Below are 20,744 nucleotides of genomic sequence, written 5' to 3'. Positions count from 1 at the left end.
TTGCCCGGAGGAAAGCTGTAGGGTGTGTGTGTGAGAGAGACAGACAGACAGACAGGCAGGCCTGCAGCTGTATTAGAGCTGTGGTTTTAACTTGTACATCCTCCTTGCCCCCTCACCCTGGACATTCTGCTCCTTCCATGCAAGTTGGCCCTCAAGAGTGGAGTAAGAGGTGGGTGATCTCCTAACCTTACACTGAGTACCTGTAATTTCCGGCCATTAGGGGGCAGCAAAGTCCTGTGTTCCCTTTCCCTCGCTGAGCGCAGGGCGCCGCCCTGCTGAGAGAAGGCCTGGGGGTCTCTGGGAGGCAGGGTGGTGGGTGTTCCTAGAGAAGCCAGTCAGAGTACTGAGGAGGGTGATGTGGCTGGAGGGTTGAGTGAGTGGTGCCCAGAGAATGGCAAGGAGGCGTGAGCTCTCCCCATACAGACCATTGGCACCAGGGGATGTCTAGAGCTGCAGGAACAGGGGTCCTACTAACCCTCTCCCCATCCACCTCTCTGCACTGGAATGTGGCACCCCCCTCGCTTCCCCCCGTTACCCCTGCACAGTGTGGTTCCCCGGGAGAATCGGTGGCGGCAGCCCCTTGCTCAGGTGTTGAGTTTGAGAGTCATCTTTTAAACCGGCTTTAATGAAGATACGCCTGGCCTCCCTGTCTCCGGCTGGGTCACTGCAGTGTGGGGGGGGCCCGCGGGGGGGGGGGTTCTTCCCCGCACTCGGTGCTTCACGAGGCCTGCACACAAACCCAGCATTGTTGTTTTGAGCTCTCCCGAGGGGAGGGTGGGGAGAGACCTGCTGCAGCTGCTTTAGCCAATTAGCCTTATTAATAGACATTCACCACCACCACTACCCCCCCTCCCTGCAGCTCCCCAAAGCCCCTCCGGCTCCCTTCCCTCCCTGCTCTGTTACCTCTGCTCCCCTGCAGGAATTTAGAGATGGAGGAGGGGGAAGGAAGCTAAGAAGCTTAATGGATTAAACAGCAAGCCTTTCACTTCTGGGGACCAGGGTGTGCATGTCTTAAATCCTTTGGCCACACCTGGAATGAGTCTTGCCGGTCTCAGGTGGAAAGCAGACTTCTGGTTTTATTATGGTGGCTTAACCCTCACTCCCCTCCAGTCAGCTGCAGAGGCTGCCTGAATTCTGCCCCCCCCCCCCGGGTTTGCTTTTTTTATGGTTGGTGACTGTATTCCTCCTGGTAGCATTCCTCCTGGCGCTCTGTGCGCACTGATCTCCCCAGAGCAGCCCCACCATCCTAACGCCAACGGCTCTGCCTGCTCTGGGTGAGTGCCGTTTGGAGTGTGCTAGACCGCCAGCCCTGCCCTCCATTCACTTGGCTTTTTTGTGGAGCCTGCAACAGAAGGGAGCCCTGGTCAAACCATGGTGAACTCTCACCAGCCCTCCAGCCTTATGCCACGAGGAGATAGGAATAACTCATGAGATTTTCCACACTCCTTAAAAGGAGAATTTACCCCAGGCAAGTGGTAAGGAGGCTGTTCAGGAAGGCCTCCATGTTCCTCCCCTGTCTATCTACTAGCATATGTGGCCCTCATCAGCATTGAATCCAAGCACCTGCTTGCTACTTCAGAGCATTCCCTGCAGGGCCCACTCTCGGCTCTGCTTCCTTTGCTCCATCATTGCACCCTGTCTCCACTGCAGCACCTCCATACTGCAGCACTGCACCCTTGTCCTGTCACTGCACCTCCACCCCATGCCCTGCTCTGTCCCTGCATCCTCTGCACCATTCACTGTAAACACCTGCATCCTGTCACTGCATTCCCTGCTCCGTCACCACACCCTATCCCCCTCCTTAACCACTGCACCCCCTGCCCCATCCTTCTGCTCCCCCTGCTCCAGGACTGCACCTTCCCTGCCCCGCCTCCTCAGCACATCCCACTGATTGAACTGCGCATTCACGCTCCAGCTTTGTAAAGATCCTTGATGTTGTTGCTTAGGCTGCTCCATCCTGATGAGCCAAGAGACAAATGTTAAGAGTCTCCCTGCTAAGGAAAGTGAGTGCAGAGGGGAAGCCATAAGGAATCTTTGGCCAGGCTCCCAGCTGTCTCTCTGTGTTGAGCCATGGGATTACCGGGGCATTCTGGCCCAGGCATGCAGGCTGCTCCTTCCCATTGGCTGGAAAAGCTTCTTAAAAATGGAGAGGTGGTTTCTGCTAGATCAGCACCTCTGATGCTTTGCCGACTTTAAAACATAAGCAGCTGCTGACCCACATCCACAGTGTAAACACCTTGGGGCTCAAGCTGCAAGCTGCGCTGCACCCAGGGACTCCCAGCGGACAGGACTTGGCGGGAGTGGGGGGGTCTCTGCAGCAGTTGGAGATCACTGCATGACCCCACCAGCAGCAGGTGGTTCAGGAGAGGACAGGAAGCAGTGCAGGATTTTCTGCAATCCAGATTGAAGGGGGGACTTTGCTGTCCAGGAAAACAAAGCAGGCATCTGCCATGGAGCTAACCCCGAAAGACACCATCTAAGCTAACGTGCTCCTCCTGGAGCCAAGAAGCACCACGCAGATCGGCCCCCCGGAACTCGGAGGGTGAACAGGCAGCCGCCGTCCTGCGAGGTTTGTATCCAGATGCACTTTGACGACTGTTGATTCATTTGGTAGGTTAGTGGTGTGTGCAGGATGTTCTCCTGGTTGCCGCCCAGGCTAATGCTGGTCTCAGGGCATAGCCTATTAATAGGTCAGCCTGTGCCAGGGAAAGCTTATCTAATTCTCTCTGGATGCGCTCTCCATGCACCCTCTCTCCCTCTGTGACGTGGATCCGCTGCCCTTGGAGGCTGGGAGCGTGAGTCCTGGCCCCATCACCTGGAGCAGGGACCCCACTGAGCGGGGACACTAGAGGAGAATGCTGGCACTAGTGTGTGGATCCCATTGACTCCCAGTGCCAGTGTGCTCGAGTTGTGAATCCCACTTTGTTCAGCGGTTGGGTCTGGGACAGCTCCCTAGTGGTGGGATCCTGCTGTGCGTGGAGGATGATTCTCAGTGCTAGCCCCCGGGGTGTAGCCCACCCCGCACACAAAGGCTGAGGGTCTGACTCTCACCATTAGTGCGCTGCCCTTGCATGTGGGTTTTCTAGCACTGGTGGTAAATCTCGCCCTGCCATAACAGAGGCATCAGCACACTGAGCTACAAAGGTGACGGGTGCTATGGAGACCCCTGAGAATGCAGGTGTGATGCGTTGGGCGTTAGCATTCGGGGAGGAGCCTCTGTGTGCCAATGATCCATCTACTCTAGTGTGTATTTAAACTGGGAATTGAGTTTTTTAAATATCCAAACAAACCTTCCCAGCACTGGAGAAAATAGTAGTGAGCAGTGGTGTGCAAGGACCAGACACAGTGTACATCAGTGCATACAACCCCCGTAGCAATGATCAGAACAGCCAGTGCATTTGTTGTGAACTTCTGAGCGGGAAACCTACACTCCCCATATTGTTTCTCAGAACCTGGAGTAAATGGCACATCAGACCATGTTTTGCAAATGAGGAGGTGTGTGCCAAAGGGCCAAATCAATGCCCTTGCCTAGAAGCTATTGAACATTTCGAGCGAGGACACATGTTGCTTATGCCTCCCCACTTCCCAATAAACCTCTGATCATGGTGCTGGAGCACAGAGGTTTCAACCAGCTTGACAAACGTAAGGATGAGCAGAGGAATGAACAGCAAGAATCTGGGGCAGGTGTCCATGTGTCTGCGTGGGTGCGTGTGTTTGGCAGCAGACACTCTTCCAACACAGCTGCATGCATCAGATGATGCCAGTGGTCCAGGTGCAAGACTGATCTGGGAATCTTTGTTCCATTAGAGCACGTGCTCTGTAATACAATAGTAACTTGCTTGCTAGTAAGTTGGAGAGGGGCTTTGGGCGGAGCGGAGAGTGGAGTGTTGCTAAATCAACCTGCCGGGGTGCCACTGTTTGACGTGATCATTTGGAGCAGTAAAAGGTTAGAACTGTTGGTGGTTGACAGTAGAATCTGGGTTTACCCTCACCCCGACCGGTGAATACTTAGCGTGGAAATGCCTTTCCCACAGCCCGTTCCTACTGCTGTCACTCATTTGCACTGAGTCAGGGAGACTTGGTTGTAAGGCTCAGATTCTTTTTGGCAGTAGGGGCTAGATAAATAAACACAGCACTGGGGGAGTCACAGCTCCTGAGTTCTAATCCTGACTCTGCTGCTGGCTCACTGGGTGGCCTTGGGCGAGTAATTTATCATCTCTGTGCCTGAGTTTCCCCATCTGTAACACACGTGTGTGTGTGTGTGTGTGTATGGGGATGAATATTAATGGGGTAATGTACATGCAGCACTTTGAACACTTAAGGTGCTGTACGAGCGCCAAGTCTTATGTCTGGAATGAGTTTCTTGATGCTGCTTGGCTGCAGGTAGAGAATGCTCGAGCCGGTGTGTGTGTGGGGGGGAGCTGGAGCCCTTTATAAATGGGCTGAAACACCGGGCAGAGCTTGCTGGCCCCTTGCCTGCCTGATTTCGGAAGCTTGCAGCACATGCTGGTTCTGCATGTGAGGAGCATTTGGCTAGAACCGTCCAAAGGAGAGACAGCTTAACTCCACCCTCACAGCAAGATCCCTCTGGCCATTGATTTCCTGTGGGACAGGTTCCCAACGACTGTTGACTAGGCGGCACTGGACTGGGCCTTGTGGGAGAAGTGCCAGAAATACCTTTCCAGCTCCGCTTCAATGGAGCTTGGCCCACGGCACTTGCCCCTAGTAGTGTGCTGTGGTAGGACAACGGACCATGCTTTTCCAGAAGAAGGTTCCTCCTGGTGTGGGGAAGGGAGACTCTGCTGAGGGCATCTGGGGTCACCAGCCCTGTGCCTACCTGTATGTGCTGAGCCTGGCTCCGAAACCTGATTAGTGACAGCTGGCCCAAAGCCAATGGCGCCTTCTCATGCAAATCAGCCCTGCAGTGCATTGTGGGTATGGCAGTGTCCCTTACTGTAGGCCCACCGGCAATCTCCCCATTTCAGCTGGTGCGGTGCTACATAGTCCTTGCTCACCCCCTTGCAGACACCCCCTGGAAACACCCAGCCCTATTTTTATTTTTAGTTGTGCCATATTGACCTGCCAACAGCCTACACCATAACCAGTTTGGTTGTGAAACACCAGCCCTTCAACCCCTGCGGGGAGTTAGCAATCTCACAAAACTACTGAGGCTGGCTGGTGCTGGGGAAGAAGGGGCTGCTCTCCAAATTTGACTCTTGCCCCGTGAAAGTGGTTTACCCTGAATAACGCCACTCTGCACTGCTATCTGAGGATCTCAAAGCACTTTATAAACATGAGCACCTCTGTGGTGAGGGGGCTGAAATAGACTCTCTGTTATGCAGGTGGTACAGAGAGGGGAGATGACTAGCTCAAGGTCACACACACAGTGTCTGCAGCAGAGCTGGGGATAGAGCTTAGATCTCCTGCTTCCCCATCCTGTGCCTTGTCTGTGAGAGCCTCCTTGGCTCATGGCAGTCCCAGATCAGAGTGAAGGCTGGGACTTCCCAGAACTGGCTGAGACAGGGAATGGAGACATCATCAAAGAGTGACCTGTCCGCTCAAAGTACTGCAGCCAGTGGCACTGGGGTGGGGAGAGGCGTTTCAGAAGGAGAGGGGAAACCTGCGTTGCCAGAAGAGGAAAGTGTCCTGGCAAGCTGTGAGCTAAGCCTGGGGAAATCCACCTGGATTCTCTGGAACCTGTCATACCATGTGCTATCCACGCTCTGGCCAGGAGTGAGAGAGTGCTGTGTGTTAGCAGTTATAGCCAAAGCATAGGGTGTGTGCAGAGACATGGGAAAGCTATTGGGTGACAAGGAGAGAGGCTGTGGCCTCCCTGTACTGCTGTTGTGTGCTCCCAGGGTCCACCATGCTCAGCATTGGGAAGGGCCCAACGGGCGCCCTGGCACGGACTGTGGAAGTGAGAAAAACAAACCCAGACTGCCCAGTGGGAGCAAAATTCTTGTCCAGCTTAAGGCTTCTGAGAGAAACTCACAAGGCAACCCCCCACCCCCAACTCACCCTGCCTTTGTTCTGGCAAAGTAAGTTATATAGGTACAGAGCCCTAATCCCTCTGGCATGCAAATACCCTACAGCTCTAGCTTGCCCCCCCTTTCAAAAATCTGTCTCCTCGGCAGCTCAGAAAGAGGGTGTGTGTGTGTGAGGGGGCTGTCTGTAGTGTGCTTGCAGGGAGCACAAGTGGTGGTTTGTAGCATGTCTAGGCCCCAACCCAAACCAGAGTCCCGTTGTGCTAGGCACTGTGCAAACACTGCTTGAGAAACAGCCCCTGAAGAGCTTCCAGCCTAACTAGACAAGGCAGCCAAAGCATGGGAGGGGAACCAGGCACAAGGAGGAGAGGTGAGGGGACATGCCCAAGGCCACACAGCAGGTCAGTGGCAAAGAGTTCAGAATAGCACCAGGTCTTCTGACTCCCACTCCAGTGTCCTAGCCATTAGACCACGCTGCAGCTCCATGTGACGAGGGGGCAGAGGTCAGAGAATGTGGGAACAAATACTGGCACAAGTGAATGTAAGCACGTCAACGGGCGGAAGGCTGGAGCTGCCATTGTAACCGTGTGTCCTGCATGCTCTTCTCATCCTGCAGCTCTTGGAGATCCGTGTCTACTACACGCTCTCCCCCGCTTGGCATTGGGTCCCCTCCCCCAAATTAGAAAATGGGGAGGTCTGACCCAGAGGAGGGCCAGCTGCCAGCTTCGGTGAAGCCCCCAGATGGTGGCTGGGGCTGGATAGTGCTGCTGGGCTGCTTTGTGATCACCGGCTTCTCCTACGCCTTCCCTAAGGCAGTGAGCGTCTACTTCAAGGAGCTGATGCATGACTTCCATGTGGGCTACAGCGACACAGCTTGGATCTCGTCCATCATGCTGGCCATGCTGTATGGCACAGGTGAGAACGCTAGAGTGAGCCCCGTCCCCCTTCCAACAAACCCCCACTTTAGCCCTCCCCCACTCAAACACGGACACGGCACAGAGCAGACGTCTCCTTTGGGTCTTTGACCTCTTTATGCTTCCCAATCCGCCTCTGCACTAAAACCAAATGGGAGTTGGGGCAGGGTGAGAGACCTCTGTCCCCAACACCCCTCCCAAAAGGGGGATAAGCATGCAATGTCCTGATTTATGCCCCCTCGTCCCCCATGCCTCAGACATCCCCTATGTCTCCATTGGCACCCTGAAGATCTCTTTGCCTGCTCATCAGCTCCATTCCTTGGTCAGCCGGAGGGGGTCCCTCTCTTCCCTTTTGCTGCCCTCACTGAAGCTGAGTATAGCTGTCTCCATGTTACACCAAGTCTCTTCTTGCCCCATGGAAAGAAGGAATCAAAGCCAGGTCACCCTTGTGGCAGTGTGGAGCCAGGGCTACTCTGTGTGGACCCTAGAGCTGATGCTCTACCTCCAGAGCAGAGCTGACGGTGAAGGAGGGAGATTTCCTTTGGCCTGAGCATTCCGCATTCACGTGTTGCAGGCGTGTGGAGAAGTCACTTGGTCATAGCTGCCCTAACTCCTTGTTTTCTCTGGTTCTCACTCTGGCTTCTCTGCTTCCATTCAGGGCCTGTGAGCAGCATCATGGTGAACCAGTTTGGGTGCCGGCCTGTGATGCTTGTCGGTGGGCTCCTGGCATCTTCTGGTATGATCCTAGCCTCCTTCACGACCAACATTATTGAACTGTACCTGACGGCTGGCATGCTGACAGGTGAGAGCCCTACGGAGGGGGAGCGCTGCAGCTGGGGGAGTGCACCTGTCGGATCCCAGCAGCTTGGGGCCTGGGGTGGGAGAATGACATAGGCAGGGATAGAGACAGAAGGGACATAGATGATGTCTAACTACCATGGTGACTGGCGATGTATAAATATGTGAAGGCAGAGAGGGGAGTGAGAGATGAGCAGGGGATGAGAGAGAGGCCCTGTCTGTGCTTCCACTGGATCTGTGTGAGCAAGACACATGCTTAAATGCAGTTCAGGCTGGCAAGCTGCTACCTGAGGGAGACAAGGCAGAGTGAGGAGTTGTGAGGAACACTGGCAGGGATGATGGAGAAATAAAGGGGTCTAAGTCAATGGAAGGATTACATGGTCATAGGGGAGAGAAGTGGAGACTGAGCGAGAAACACACAACTTCATGACGTGGGTTTTTTTCCCCCCTTTGCTCTGGAGAAACAGAGTTTGGTTGCTGAGGGAAGAGGATTTTCTCTTTACTGTGGATGTGCTCAGGGAGCTGACGTGGCTATTGGGAGGATAGCCTGCTCTTATGGCACTGGCTCTTGAGGCTGGAGGAGGCAAGAGGAGGGGTCTGGGCTGTGACTGAGACTCCTGCCTGCCTCCATCTGGAGCTGCATAGATGGAATCAGACCTGGCCGAAGGACCTCAGTGTCCAAGACCCTTGTTCTGTGGCTGGCAAAGGCTGAGAGCACTGTGAGGACGATCGGCTCAGCACTCAGGGGCTGGCAGGAGAAACACCTTAAGTCTGGCTCATCAATTGATTTAGCAAGATTGGATGGGCTAGAGAAGGAACTCCACACAGCCGTCTTCATACAGAGGCAGAGTCACTAGGGTATGGGGTGGGGGGAAACCACTGAGCTCTGAGAGGCGCGGGGAAGAGAGACACGCACCAGGAGGAAGAAGAACCCATAGTAACAGGAAAAAAACCCCCAAACGCTGGTCCATTAATATTTTCTCTTCTGGATGCAATCTGACAATGGAACAGCCTGAGGTGGGGTCACAGTGGGACTGATCAAGAGTTTAACGGGTAATAGCCCAAGTAAGGTGGTGATGGAGAAGCCCTGATACAGGCCCTCAGGGAAGGCCTGCCAGTTAGAACGGGGTAGCAAAGGCAGGTGACAGTGGGTGGGTCCCAGTGCAATATAAGGTCTTTGGGACCTGGTCCTGCCTCTGCCTATGAGTTTCATACAGTAAGTCATATGGGAGAGTCTAAGACTTGGGAAGAGAATTAAACTACATGACAGGGTCTTTGGGCTAGGTGTGTGCATGCAGAATCTCTGAGAGATTTGCATTTGTTGTGGTCCTCTTGTCTCTGTGGTCTCTCACCCATTACTTTCTCCATCTCCTCCTTCCCCTACCCCTGCACACAGGTCTAGGTATGGCTCTGAATTTCCAGCCCTCCCTGATCATGCTTGGCACCTACTTTGACAAACGTAGACCTCTGGCCAATGGGCTTGCTGCAGCTGGGAGCCCTGTCTTCCTCTCTGCCCTCTCTCCGTTGGGGCAGGTCTTGCTCGAGAAGTTTGGCTGGCGAGGGGGATTCCTTATCATGGGGGGTTTGCTGCTCAATTGCTGCACCTGTGGAGCAGTCATGAGACCCCTCGAGGCAGGGATGAAGCGGAAGATGGAGAGAGTTCAGGACAAATATGAAGCCAAGGAGATGCTGCCCATTGGGGAAAGGGCAGAGGAGGCCATAAGCACCATTGATGGAGTCAAAAAGTCAAAGAAAACCAAGAAGAAGCAGCAGCCCAGGAAAGGAAAGAAGCTATTGGATTTTTCTATCTTCTCCAACCGGGGGTTTGTCATTTACTCCATTGCTAAGTTCATCATGGTCTTGGGTCTCTTTGTGCCCCCCATATTGCTGGTCAACTATGCCAAAGACATAGGAGTGCCAGACACAGAAGCTGCCTTCCTGCTGTCCATCATTGGCTTCATAGACATCTTTGCCCGCCCTTCCTGTGGGATGCTGGCCGGGCTGAAGTGGATACGTCCCCATGTCGCCTACTTATTCAGCTTTGCTATGCTCTTCAATGGCCTGACAGACATCTGCAGTGCCAGGGCTAACACGTACACGGAGCTGGTCATCTTCTGTGTCTTCTTTGGCATCTCCTACGGCATGGTGGGTGCATTGCAGTTTGAGGTGCTCATGGCCATTGTTGGATCCCAGAAGTTCTCCAGTGCCATTGGGCTGGTCCTGCTCATTGAAGCCTTTGCTGTGCTCATCGGGCCACCCTCAGCAGGTATGTTTGTGCTTGAGAGAGCTGTCGGTCACGCAACTGCCCTCCCGGCCTGACACTGGGACTCTTGACCAACGGGTAACACTAATGGTTAAGTTCTCTCAAGAATTTGGAAGCATCCAGGCATTTTAACTGCATATTTCTAGCCCTAATTTTTGATTGGTGGAATGGTATCCATAGTCATCCAATGGCATCCTAGATATCAGAGCAGGGTGGGGTGGCTTCAGTACCTGGCATCTGAAGGGTTCATGAGGCTGCACCTCTTTAATTCCTTGAGGGAGAGGACATCTAAGCAGATTACTGAAGAACTGAAGGGAGTTGAATAGTTCAACTCCTATCTTTAGAGAGGAATGAATGAGGGACTATTTCATTGCCTCTGTTTGCACAAGTGGGGGAAAAAGGTACCCCTGCTTTATGATGTGTGTATGCGAGTACATACACTTCTCTTTTTTTAATCAATTTTTCATAAAGTATACTTTAACAGTAAAACACTTAGCTGGCTTTTCATTTCAATTGTCCCTATAAAAAAAGACTATCTGAAATGAAGAATCTCAGTCCAACCCAATGCACAACAAAACTGATATAACTGGTGTGCTGAGAGATTCTTTTTGTGAATTCTATTATTTTGCTCATAAAAAATTAGAAACTATGAGCATTTAGTTAGGGCTACCTATAGTGGGATCTACCCCCAGTGTCCCTTAATCCTGACCAACAGCACCCCGTGCTATTGCTTTGCATGGGTAAGAAGAGAAGGTTATGTTGTTGTTAAAGCCTGGCAAATACTGCAAAAAGCATTTGTGAACATTAATGTGTCTAAAAACCAGCAACTTCTCATTAGTATTCACAGCCCTTCTGCTTTGTTGCTGTGCATATTCATGAGCGTGACTATTTTTGTTTGCGGAAAGCGCAAGTCTCATGAATGTTTGTAACAATGCATCCCTGCCAGAATTGTGCACAGGGCCATCTCAAAATCTTTTTTTAGAGAGAAGATTCAAAGTCTTTCAATCAATAAGGGACTGGCACAGGGGCGCTAGAACAATTTGTACAGTGTGGGTGCTGAAAGCTAAATGGTAAACCGTGTATATGGTGGAAACCACTTCAAGCCAGGGGGTGCGGCAGCACCCCTAGTTCAGCACCTATGGAGTGGCAATAATATGCCTGTGACTAAGGTGAGTTCATCACTCACTCTTTGTAACTAATAGTGAATAGTTTGTTCCCTTGGGAGGGAGTAGCTTGCATAAAGTGTTCGATGAACGTGACCAGTCCTTGTCAAAGTCTATTAGTTGATAACTTGCAAACAGGAAAACAAGGACAAATTTACTGAATACATTATTCACTGAGGTTTTTCTGCTGTATTGTAGGCAAATGCCTACCAGGACCCAGATTGACACCCCTCTGCTCCTTTCCTTAAGCCAAAATTTGAACCCAATCTCCAGCCATGACATGACAGTGCATGAAATACAGCATGATTGAGCTCTTCCCCCTGCTGTGCCAACCATCCCATTGCCATGTTAAATCAAACCCTCCACTAGCACAGAGGCTCCCAAAGTGGGGTCTCCAGCCCCTGTGGGTTACGTGGGGGGGGTCCATCCCTTGAGCCAGGGTCAGAACATGCCGGAACAGCATTCCAGCATTTTTGCTGCATGGAGGATACCATTTTGTTCTCCAGATGGCATCCTCCACACAGTGTGGCCTCTCACACACCCTGTATGAGAGTTCACGCTGGCAGGGGTGTTCCAGTCATACCAGAAACGATAGGGGTCCGGGACACTAAGTAAGATGCCAAAGGGGTCGTTTCGGAACCACTGCACTAGAGCCTCTGAAGGCAAAAGCAAGGGAAATTTAGGTTAGACATTAGGAAAAACTTTCTGTCAGGGTGGTTAAGCACTGAATCAAATTACCTAGGGAGGTTGTGGAATCTCTGTCACGGGAGGTTTTTAAGAGCAGGTTGGACAAACACCTGTCAGGGATGGTCTAGATAATACTTAGTCCTGCCTCAGAGCAAGGGACTGGACTAGAAGACCTCTTGTGGTTCCTTCCAGTCCTACACTTCTATGATATCTATGATTGTGGGGAGGAGAGGACCAGACCTATGGCTTAATTTGGATCACTGTGAGAACCCTCACTAACAACAACAGTTTTTCTTCTGTTTTCAGAGAGGCTTTTCTTCTCTGATCCAAACAGGAACACGCTTAGTTCCGAGGGTGGGTAGCAAGCCCAAGCAGGCTGACACTGGCCCACTTTAGGAAGATTTCTGAAATACATTGTGAGACAGAGGTAATGATTCATGGGGCTTAATGAAGCAGCTGTGGTGGCAGGGGAAGGGGACATTAGCTCAGCATTGCTGGTGGGCCTGTCAGTGTCCAGAGCTTGGTGACATGACAGCCAAAAATGCAAAGGGTGGAGAAACAGGCCTTTATAGAATATTGTGTGCAGCCACCAGAGCATCTCCTTTCAAGGAAGGAACACTGAAGAAATGGCAATAGAAAGAAAAGGGAAGGAGGAGACCATGAGGGGATCTGAACAGTCTGGAGAGGGAGAGATGCTTTATCTTCTCTCCATTTATGCACAGAGTTTAACGCCAGAAGGGACAGGTCTAATCTGACCTGTATAACACTGGCCTGCTATCCTCCCCCAGTTACCCCTGCAGTGAGAGCAATAACGTATGCTTTAGTCAAACATCTTCTGGGAAGGCATCCAGTCGTGATTCAAAGAGGGTTATGGTTATTTGGGTAAGTCAATACAGAATGGTGGAGAGGGACAAGGACAATAGTGGGATGAGAGAGGGACTTGGGGTGCTGCAGCAATGAAGCTCGGACCATCTTTATACATTGAGAGCAGTTTGTTTGTAAAATAGGATAACAAGGGAATAGCTGTCACCATAACCTTGGCAGAATGGAACTGTGGCTAAGCTTATGTGTTCAGCCTATGCCAAGCCGAACAGAATCTAGCCCATAGTGCCTGGCAGCTGTAGGGGCCTGATGGTGGGGGGAAGCTTGAGTCTGTTGGTAAACGCAGTTGATCTGACTTAAGGGAGCAGAAACTGAATGGGAAGAAAGTAACAGTGTCACTTTGCTTGGCATAACCCTACTTAGCTGCTGCTTGGTCTGCAGGTTCGAGGGGATGACAGGACTTACTGTGTGTTAAGATTTGCCCCCTACTATTCCCTACTCTTTACCCAGCCTGGAGTCACATATAGGGTTCCACTACACACACAGGACAATCCTGACTTTCACAAAGTTATTCCATAAGCCCTAATTTGTGGGACAATTCAAAGGGCCCCCAAAGGGTTTCAAGCATTATGCTGCAGCATTGCATGTGATTCCATTGCCTCTTCTGAGTCGTCATACTGTATGGAGCAGTGTCAGACCACATCAGCACGGTGTCATGATTACAAAGGCAAATTTGTAGCTACAAGCAGTGTCACAGACTCACCTCTTGGATCACATCCCTTCTGTTTTTCTCAGCCAGCACAGAATGGCTTTCTGTTGTATATTGTCCAGGGCTTTGTCAAGTGTAATTTTGAATATCCCAATAAGGCTTCAGTCTCTTTCCTTAGGAAATTTTTCCACCGCCATAGAGAGCTCATTGAGGTGCTGATCTCAGCGACGTCCATATCATTGGAAAAGACTTGCTGACAGTCTAACCCTAATTATTTCTCATTTGACTATCAGGACACTTGGTGGATGCATTCAAGAACTACGCAATCATCTTCTACTTGGCTGGCTCAGAGGTTGTACTCTCCTCCCTCTTCCTGGGCATGGCCACCTACTGCTGCCTGAATCAGGGGAAGAAGACACCCCAGCCAGAGAAGACCCCTTCGGTAGGGGGTGGCAGTGATACTGAAGAGGCAGAGTCAGATGTGGAGGACCATGCTGGTGACAACCACCATCTGTCCCACAGCACCAACACTGCTGTCGTCATGGACAGCGAGGCGGTGAACCATGTAGCAGAGGACCATAGTGCAGATGGGGTTGAGCAGCCTGCAGCTGAGGGGGCAGTACCAGTCCCAGGTGAATGCAACTCTGGCCCGACAGTGGAGAGAGAGAGTTTTTAGCAAGTGAAAAGCCAGGACTAAGAGACAATGCTAAAGTGTATGACTGGCCTGGTTTGGAGACAAGTAAATGGGGGACGGAATATAGGTTGGAGGGGGAGATTGTGCTGGGGAAGAAGCTGTGGCGGGGTGGGGGAGCTGCAAGGAACAAGAGACAGAATTTTTATATATATAATGTCTGTGTAACGGTATACTGCAAATACACTGATGTATTCAACACAGGCCCAGAGACCCTGAAAACCAGCCTCCCCTACAAACTGTCTATGGGAAATATTTTTAAACAGCAGCAGAGGTAGCCAGAGAACTTTACTCTTCCCTCTGCACTACCACCCTAAGCATTAGGGGCTCTTTATGACCCTTCCCCATAGGCTGAATCTGCAAGGCGAGAATAGATGACATGTGAGGGAACAACACGGAGCAGGAAGAGTTTCTCTTCGGGGACAGGTAAAAACACACCAGGTCCTGAGGGATGATCTATGTGGCAGCAATCGTTACAAGAGGGTTGGGGGAGTGTGTTTTTTAACTAAAAGAAAACTCCTTATATAAAGGAATCAATGTTCAGGCAGAAGAACAAGCAGCAACCAGAGGATGCAATGAATGAGGGTGTTTGAGCAAATAGTAAATCAGGATTAAGAGATGGATTTCTGGATTCTAAGAGAACAACCTTCCCTTCCATGCTTAAACCACACTTAATCCGCTTTAGAACTGGGTCTACTATGACACTCCTAGCCAAAGCCCTTCCTTCCAGTTTCCTGAATTACTTCACCTCAAACACCCCATGGCAGCACCTCAAGGGACCTATTACAACACCAAGGGATCAGAAGCCAGAGAGCTGTAGGGCAGGGATCTCAAGGGCTGCAGAACAGGCACTTCGCTTCAGGTCACTGGCTCAAATATGAACTAGGGGGTAGAGACATTACCAGCCGATAGCCCAGCTAAACCAAATTTGGTGGGGAGAGAGAGAGAAGGTCACACTCCAGCTGCTGCTACACAAGCAGTATTGATTTGCTGCGATAAGGAGCTTTCAAAGAGAGACAAGACCTGAATGAGCCAGGGGGCTTGCAACCACGATTGGGCCCCTCCATCCAGGACTCAACTGAGACAGACTCGGGGACAACGACGACCCAAAGAGCACTGTAGCTACCCCCTCTGTCTGTGTAGGAGACTCAGCTTGTAACCAGCACTGTATTCACATTAAAATGTATCTAAAAAACTCCCAAACAAATCTGACCATTTTTGGAGCATCAAGATTAGTTAGTTCATTAGTTCTGTGCACTTTGTCCAATCTTGCACTTTTAAGTGACGTAAGAGAAGGAGCCTCCATCCCATCTTCTGGGAAACTAATTCAGTCTACACGGCCCTCACTGGTGGCAAAGGATTCCCGCTATCCAGGCAACATTTTCCTTTATTCAGTTTCATCTCATGAAGTGTTATACAACCCCAGGGTCAGATTCTGTCTCCCAGCATAGGCAGCACAAAGCAGTAGCTGGCAATTCCTCTTTTGTAATGGGAACTCAGCAGGAGGGATAGGTACTCCATGCTGGCTTCAGCCTAGGGGCCTGGCCAGGGAAAGAGGTTGCAGCTAGAGCACCTCCAGGTGGATGTGGGCAGCTTGTTGTAACTTACAAGAGCCTTCAGGCTACACTAAGTCTCAGGAGCAGACCAGTTCTCTTCCCCCCACCCCAAAAGGGGCCATGGGTATAGTGCCACCTTTGCCATGCCCCTTTCCAAGTTGCACTGAACATGGCTTACCGTAGCTCAGGACCTGAACTGCACTCAATCCTCCTTCTCCGACAGAGTTTTCCCATACACATTTGGTCCCTCCAGTTCCTTGATTACTGTGGTGTTCTTGTCCAGCTCCCATTCAAACAGAGTCCCCCTGGGCTCCAGCATCCCTCAGCAGCACAAAGAAACGGTGGTGCCATTGTATTGCACTATAACATTCCAAATGGGATGCCAGGCAGCCTGCCCTGTGATCTCTGCCAGTCAGACTTGAGAGCTTAGGGCGAGATGGTGTAGCCAGAGCTAGTGAACTGTGGTTGGCTGGGTCTCCATCAAGCTCCATCACTGACTTTATTTTCCATTCCTAGAAGCTACCTGTTTGACACAGCGGGCAGCCTCTGCTCGCAAGAAGGGCAGGACTTACTGTCAGCTCAGGCTTGAGGTGCGGCAGCTGAGCTTGTGGCTAGAAGCTAGCTCTGGCCTAGCAAGGGACGCTGCAGGACAGGATTGAGGTGGACGACTGTGGTCTGCAAGGACGCGTTCACCTTCTACGCTAAGCCATAGCACACCTACGAACACAGGACACTGCTGTGCATAGAGCCTGATGTAGAATGTACATCACACTTTTCATCTGCAAAGCAAGGTGCAGTGATGGCCACCGTAATTCTGTTTAAGGAGTTAATATCCCCCTTAAGACAAAAGGAACGTAGCTTTATGCACAACCTTCATGTCCCACCTCGGGTCCAAAATAGAGGGATGAGGAGGAGTGAACAGAGCACGAAAAAGCCAGTGAAAAGGGGACGGAAAATAGAAATATTAAGTTTTTCTTTATTAGAGGCATCCATCAGCATATTAAAGCCCATTCAAGTCTTCCAGAGGAGCCTAGCCCTAGCTGGCCTTCTTGCGGCACCCACGGAGAAGACGACAACAGAGTCCAGAAACAAAACAAGTAAAAAACATGTAAATCATAAATTAATGTCCTTAATAGCCTTGCTCACTGCCAACTGGTACAAGTCATCCTTATGGAGTGGGGAGAAGTTAAAACCTTCATCCTCAACAGATCACTGCCACAAACCAAAAGCCACTATATAGAACTGGGACTCCAAAGAGGAGAGAGAAAGAGATGGGGGGTTGGGAGGAATCCTTACTTCCCCTGATTTTTCCTTTTCCTCTTCCCTTGCATTGGGGGTGAGGAGCCTTAGCTATGAGTTCCAGCGGGTCTTTCTGGTGCAAAGGCAGCATAAAATGGCAAACTGAACAGTCATGTAGCAACAGGGAGAGCTGTAGGGTGGGGGTGGGTGATTTAATACTCCATACTCCTTACATCATGGGTCTAAAATAATCTCCATCTGCAGGCACTATTTTCCCCTCCCCCTAAGACTGTCTGTTCTTCAACACGCCCTCTGATAGAAGGCTATAGTACCTCCTCCCCAGTTTTGTAATGATCACACCTCTTGGCACCTATGCACAGGGAGGGGTGCACATGACAAGCTGTGCATCCTTAAGGAGCAAATCTGGTTAAGGCCAACCCGGAGCAAAATGTGAGAGGGGAAATGACCAAGGAAATACATGGACCAGAGTGAGCTTGAGCCAGTGTGAATTTCACAGACCTCCTCCCTTTGACTAGTAGAAGGTTCACCTTTTGCCCATGTACTGATGAAGATGGTTCCTCTCTGATAAAGGCCAGTTCCCTTCTCTTTCTTTGGGGAGGGTGATGCTACACATGGGAAGGGCTCCATGTTGGCTGATGACTTGTTTACATCTACCACTAGTTCTACACCTCAGCTTGCCTTGGTTCTCTTTCTCTTCCATAGGAAACAGTAGCCAAAGCAGGTGGAGAGGGGGCAGATTCCTCTAGCATCCTCACACCTACCTAGAGCCATCAGGGGCAGTAGAATTGTATACAACATTTGAAGTGGGAGAGTAGAGAGGCAAAACCCTCTGGTCCCAGGGTAGTCAGCAGTGGAGCAAGTGGTCCTGCTGACTTCAGCATTTTTCCATCTAGTGAGGGCAGATCAGGAGGAGCTGTTCTTGCTGTCCATAGTCATCCCTCTTCAGGTGCTTTTTTTAGCTGACACAGGCAGCAGAAGAGGAGCGATGTGCCCTTCATACTCAGAAGGCTCCCCTCCACAGGTGGAATCATGTGGTGCGGGGAGGGAATTCCTCCAAGGGTTCCCCACGGTAACCCCCTACCTCAGCCTGAGTTGGGCAGTGGAACACTGGGGAAAGCCATCCAGGCAAAGAGGGAGGGAAGGAGAAAGTGGAGGCTGGAAAGAGTGCAGACTTTGCGCCCAAGTCATCCCAACTGCCCCCATCCGAAGCAGAGGAGGAATCCCTGGCTGAGCTTATACAGAAAATCACTGAGGACGAATCACCATGTGAAACAGATTTTATCAGTCTCTAATGTCTTTCCCGCCTGCCGTGTCAGCATATTCAGGCATCATCAATAAGCTTTTCGCCATTTGCTTCCTCCTTCCTCCTGGCCTCTCGCTCTCCTACTTCCTCCTCCTCCTCTGCCCCATCTGAGAAGACGTCCTTCTGACCATAGCTCAGGGTTGTGCGTGCTAGATCCACTTCAATGGGAAAGACATCTGCGTCCCGGAGCACGGCGTAGCAGTCATCATTGTACTTGGACATGGTGGAGACAAAGCGCTGGAGCTGGAACACGATGTCCTGTACTGCAGAGGGGATGGGTTGGAAGTGTGTCAGTGGGGAATATAGCAGATGTTCTCCCTCTCATGTGCACTCTTGCTTTTTCAGTGACCAACCATCATGTCCACATCCCGTTACCCTGGATTTGAGGGGTGTGTGTATGCCAGAATGTGATCAGGCTAATTGCAACTAATCTGTTACCCACGGTTTTCAGAACCCACAGCAGGACTATCACTCCCCTCACACTCAAGGCTGTGACCAAGCCTCCCTCCCCAAGATTACTCCTATGCAGCAGTCATATTCATGCTCTGTGCACCGCTGTCTCCCAAGCATTGTAACAGAAAGGTCCATGAGGACAAGGGAACCAGATTGGATGAGGTCAGTGAGATGCTGGCAGCAAGGGTTTCTGGGCTAAGATGAGGAGGGACCACAAGGGCAAAGAACCCCTGTCTGGATGAAGCCCATAGGGGCCATGAAGGAGGGCAGTGACACTCACCATGTTTCTGGTCCAGCAGTTCAATCTTCTCCAGCACATCCTTCCTCATCTTGGCAAAGCGTGTGCGTGCCTCCTGGCGGCAGCGTAGGACTAGGCGGTACTCATAATTCCCAGTGCTGACCCTGTAGAGGGGCTCGCCCAGTGCCTGCCAAGAACACCACACTATTTTAGAGACTCCCAAAAAGTCCACAGTGCCAGAGGCTTACTGATGTGACCCCATGAACCTCAGGTCACCATGTGATCCTGCTGCAGCCTTCTTGGGACCACTGAAACTCAGCACAGGAACCACTGATGATGAGGAACATGGAGCTAGTTCTAGGCAAGCTAAGAGCTGGAGCATCTGGGGATCCAAATCTACTGTTAAAACAGCCATTTGAAAGGCCAAACATATGATTGCAGGGATAAAGAAATGAGCATTTCCATGACACAAGGGAATGGGACTTATAGTCCCTTTCAACCTGGGAAGGTGAGAACAGGTGGCCAGCTGGTACTGGATTTCTGAGCTGAGTTATTGAGAGAGGCACCAGTACCCAACAAGACTGGTGCCAGAGGCCTAACTATTGTACATGCACGTGCTTGAGAAAATGCAGGTGGGATAGGTAAACCCTCCTGCAAGCTTCACTATTTACATGTTGCCTCACAAGCAAGCATCACGGTTTCTTTTCAAATATATAAAACCCTTGAATAATATAGTGCAAGTCTACCAGGGGTCCATGTGTTGCCTACCTCTAGTCATGGCACTGGAAGTCAGTAAGGGTGGCACTACTGATTGTCCGACAGCATGTTTTTGAGAGGAAAGTGATAAGGTCTATCAGCACAGGGCACAGCAGATTGTGTGTAGGGAGGAAGTACTTACTTGATTGTGCTGTGGGTCTGGAATGTATTCTTCATTCATGTGTGCCAAAGCACAACAATGGCACCCTGCTGGGCTGGGGCAGAGATTTTCCTCTCCCATTTAGCAGGATGTATATCATCATCACGGGGTGTTGGGTTACTCAAGTTTTACTAGTTACTAAGGAGGAAGCATTGTCTGGTCCTCTGAGCAAAGAACTGGGCACCAAGGAATGCAGAGTTCTAATCTCAGCTCTGATACTGACTCCATCTCTGACCTTGGACAAGTCCACATCCCCTTTTTATAGTTAGGGAAACTGAGGCATACACAGGGCATCTTTATTTACCTGATAAGTTGTTGGTAAGGATTAAGATTTGTACAGTACTTTGAAGATTCACAAGGCTATATTCAATGCTAGGAATTATTTTCCATGCCAGTTTGAGGATTTTACTGAATTTTTGGAAGTCTTCCAATTATAATTACAAATATTTGTTTAAGTACATTGTCACTAGGAGAGATTCTCCTGAAATCAATTTTCCTTAAACAACTACAAATGCAACTTACAAACAAATTTGCATTAGTGTGGGATGCAGAGTATCTAATACAGTTCTTAAGATAAACTGCACATTATACTCAGGTAGAATCCATTAGGATAACACTGTATAGTTTCCTTAACACATACTAGTATTACTAGAAGAGTAGGACACACAATTCAGTGAGCATGCAACAGAGGTGATGACTGGTCCCAATGGTTTGTGATGATGGGATGTGTTTCATAAAAGGTATCAGTTATATTTTCTGCATAGCAGTCAAAGACCTTCAGGTTTGAATGCTTCAACAATTATAATGTATTATGAGCAGGGCTAGAGCCATTATATGGCTGTATGCAGGCACATGTGTGTTTCTGTGGTTGCAATGTGAGGGAGAACAAAATGCTATAGAAATACAACCTGCAATCCTCATTGTTGCAGCCTCAGTACTCACAATGCAGCTGTATTCCTCATCATCCATCTCCTTCACTTTCAGGCA

At 50.5% G+C, this 20,744-nt stretch overlaps 2 protein-coding genes across 4 annotated transcripts in view; one reads left to right on the top strand and one right to left on the bottom strand.

Moving 5' to 3' along the window:
- The first annotated feature begins 1,955 nt into the window (after positions 1-1,955).
- SLC16A8 (solute carrier family 16 member 8) lies at positions 1,956-15,238 on the top strand. Of its 2 annotated transcripts, none has more exons than XM_007069100.3 (5): positions 1,956-2,569; positions 6,601-6,899; positions 7,557-7,700; positions 9,093-9,962; positions 13,634-15,238. In XM_007069100.3, the coding sequence occupies exons 2-5, from the start codon at positions 6,671-6,673 to the stop codon at positions 14,014-14,016; spliced, it is 1,626 nt and encodes a 541-aa protein (XP_007069162.2). In that variant the 5' UTR covers positions 1,956-2,569; positions 6,601-6,670; the 3' UTR covers positions 14,017-15,238. The 2 variants fall into 2 exon arrangements, with proteins under 2 accessions (XP_007069162.2, XP_043399099.1); XM_043543164.1 differs by lacking the exon at positions 1,956-2,569 and adding an exon at positions 5,152-5,308.
- A 1,305-nt stretch (positions 15,239-16,543) lies between these two features.
- PICK1 (protein interacting with PRKCA 1) overlaps positions 16,544-20,744 on the bottom strand; it is a 13,876-nt gene continuing 9,675 nt past the window's right edge. Inside the window, exons 11-13 of one of the 2 annotated variants that reach the window (XM_037881350.2) lie at positions 20,700-20,744; positions 18,884-19,028; positions 16,544-18,413 (exon numbers count right to left, since the gene is read on the bottom strand). The exon at positions 20,700-20,744 is cut by the window's right edge and continues 6 nt beyond it. In XM_037881350.2, coding sequence (XP_037737278.1) covers positions 18,169-18,413; positions 18,884-19,028; positions 20,700-20,744 — 435 coding nt within the window. In that variant the 3' untranslated portion in view covers positions 16,544-18,168. The remainder of the gene's footprint in view (positions 18,414-18,883; positions 19,029-20,699) is intronic. The other variant, XM_037881358.2, reaches the window with a different exon arrangement.

The sequence above is a fragment of the Chelonia mydas genome, chromosome 1 (genome assembly GCF_015237465.2).
Source record: "Chelonia mydas isolate rCheMyd1 chromosome 1, rCheMyd1.pri.v2, whole genome shotgun sequence".
Taxonomy (NCBI): Eukaryota; Metazoa; Chordata; order Testudines; family Cheloniidae; genus Chelonia; species Chelonia mydas.
The sequence above is the reverse complement of the archived record's forward strand: the minus strand, read 5'-3'. Positions and strand labels throughout refer to the sequence as shown.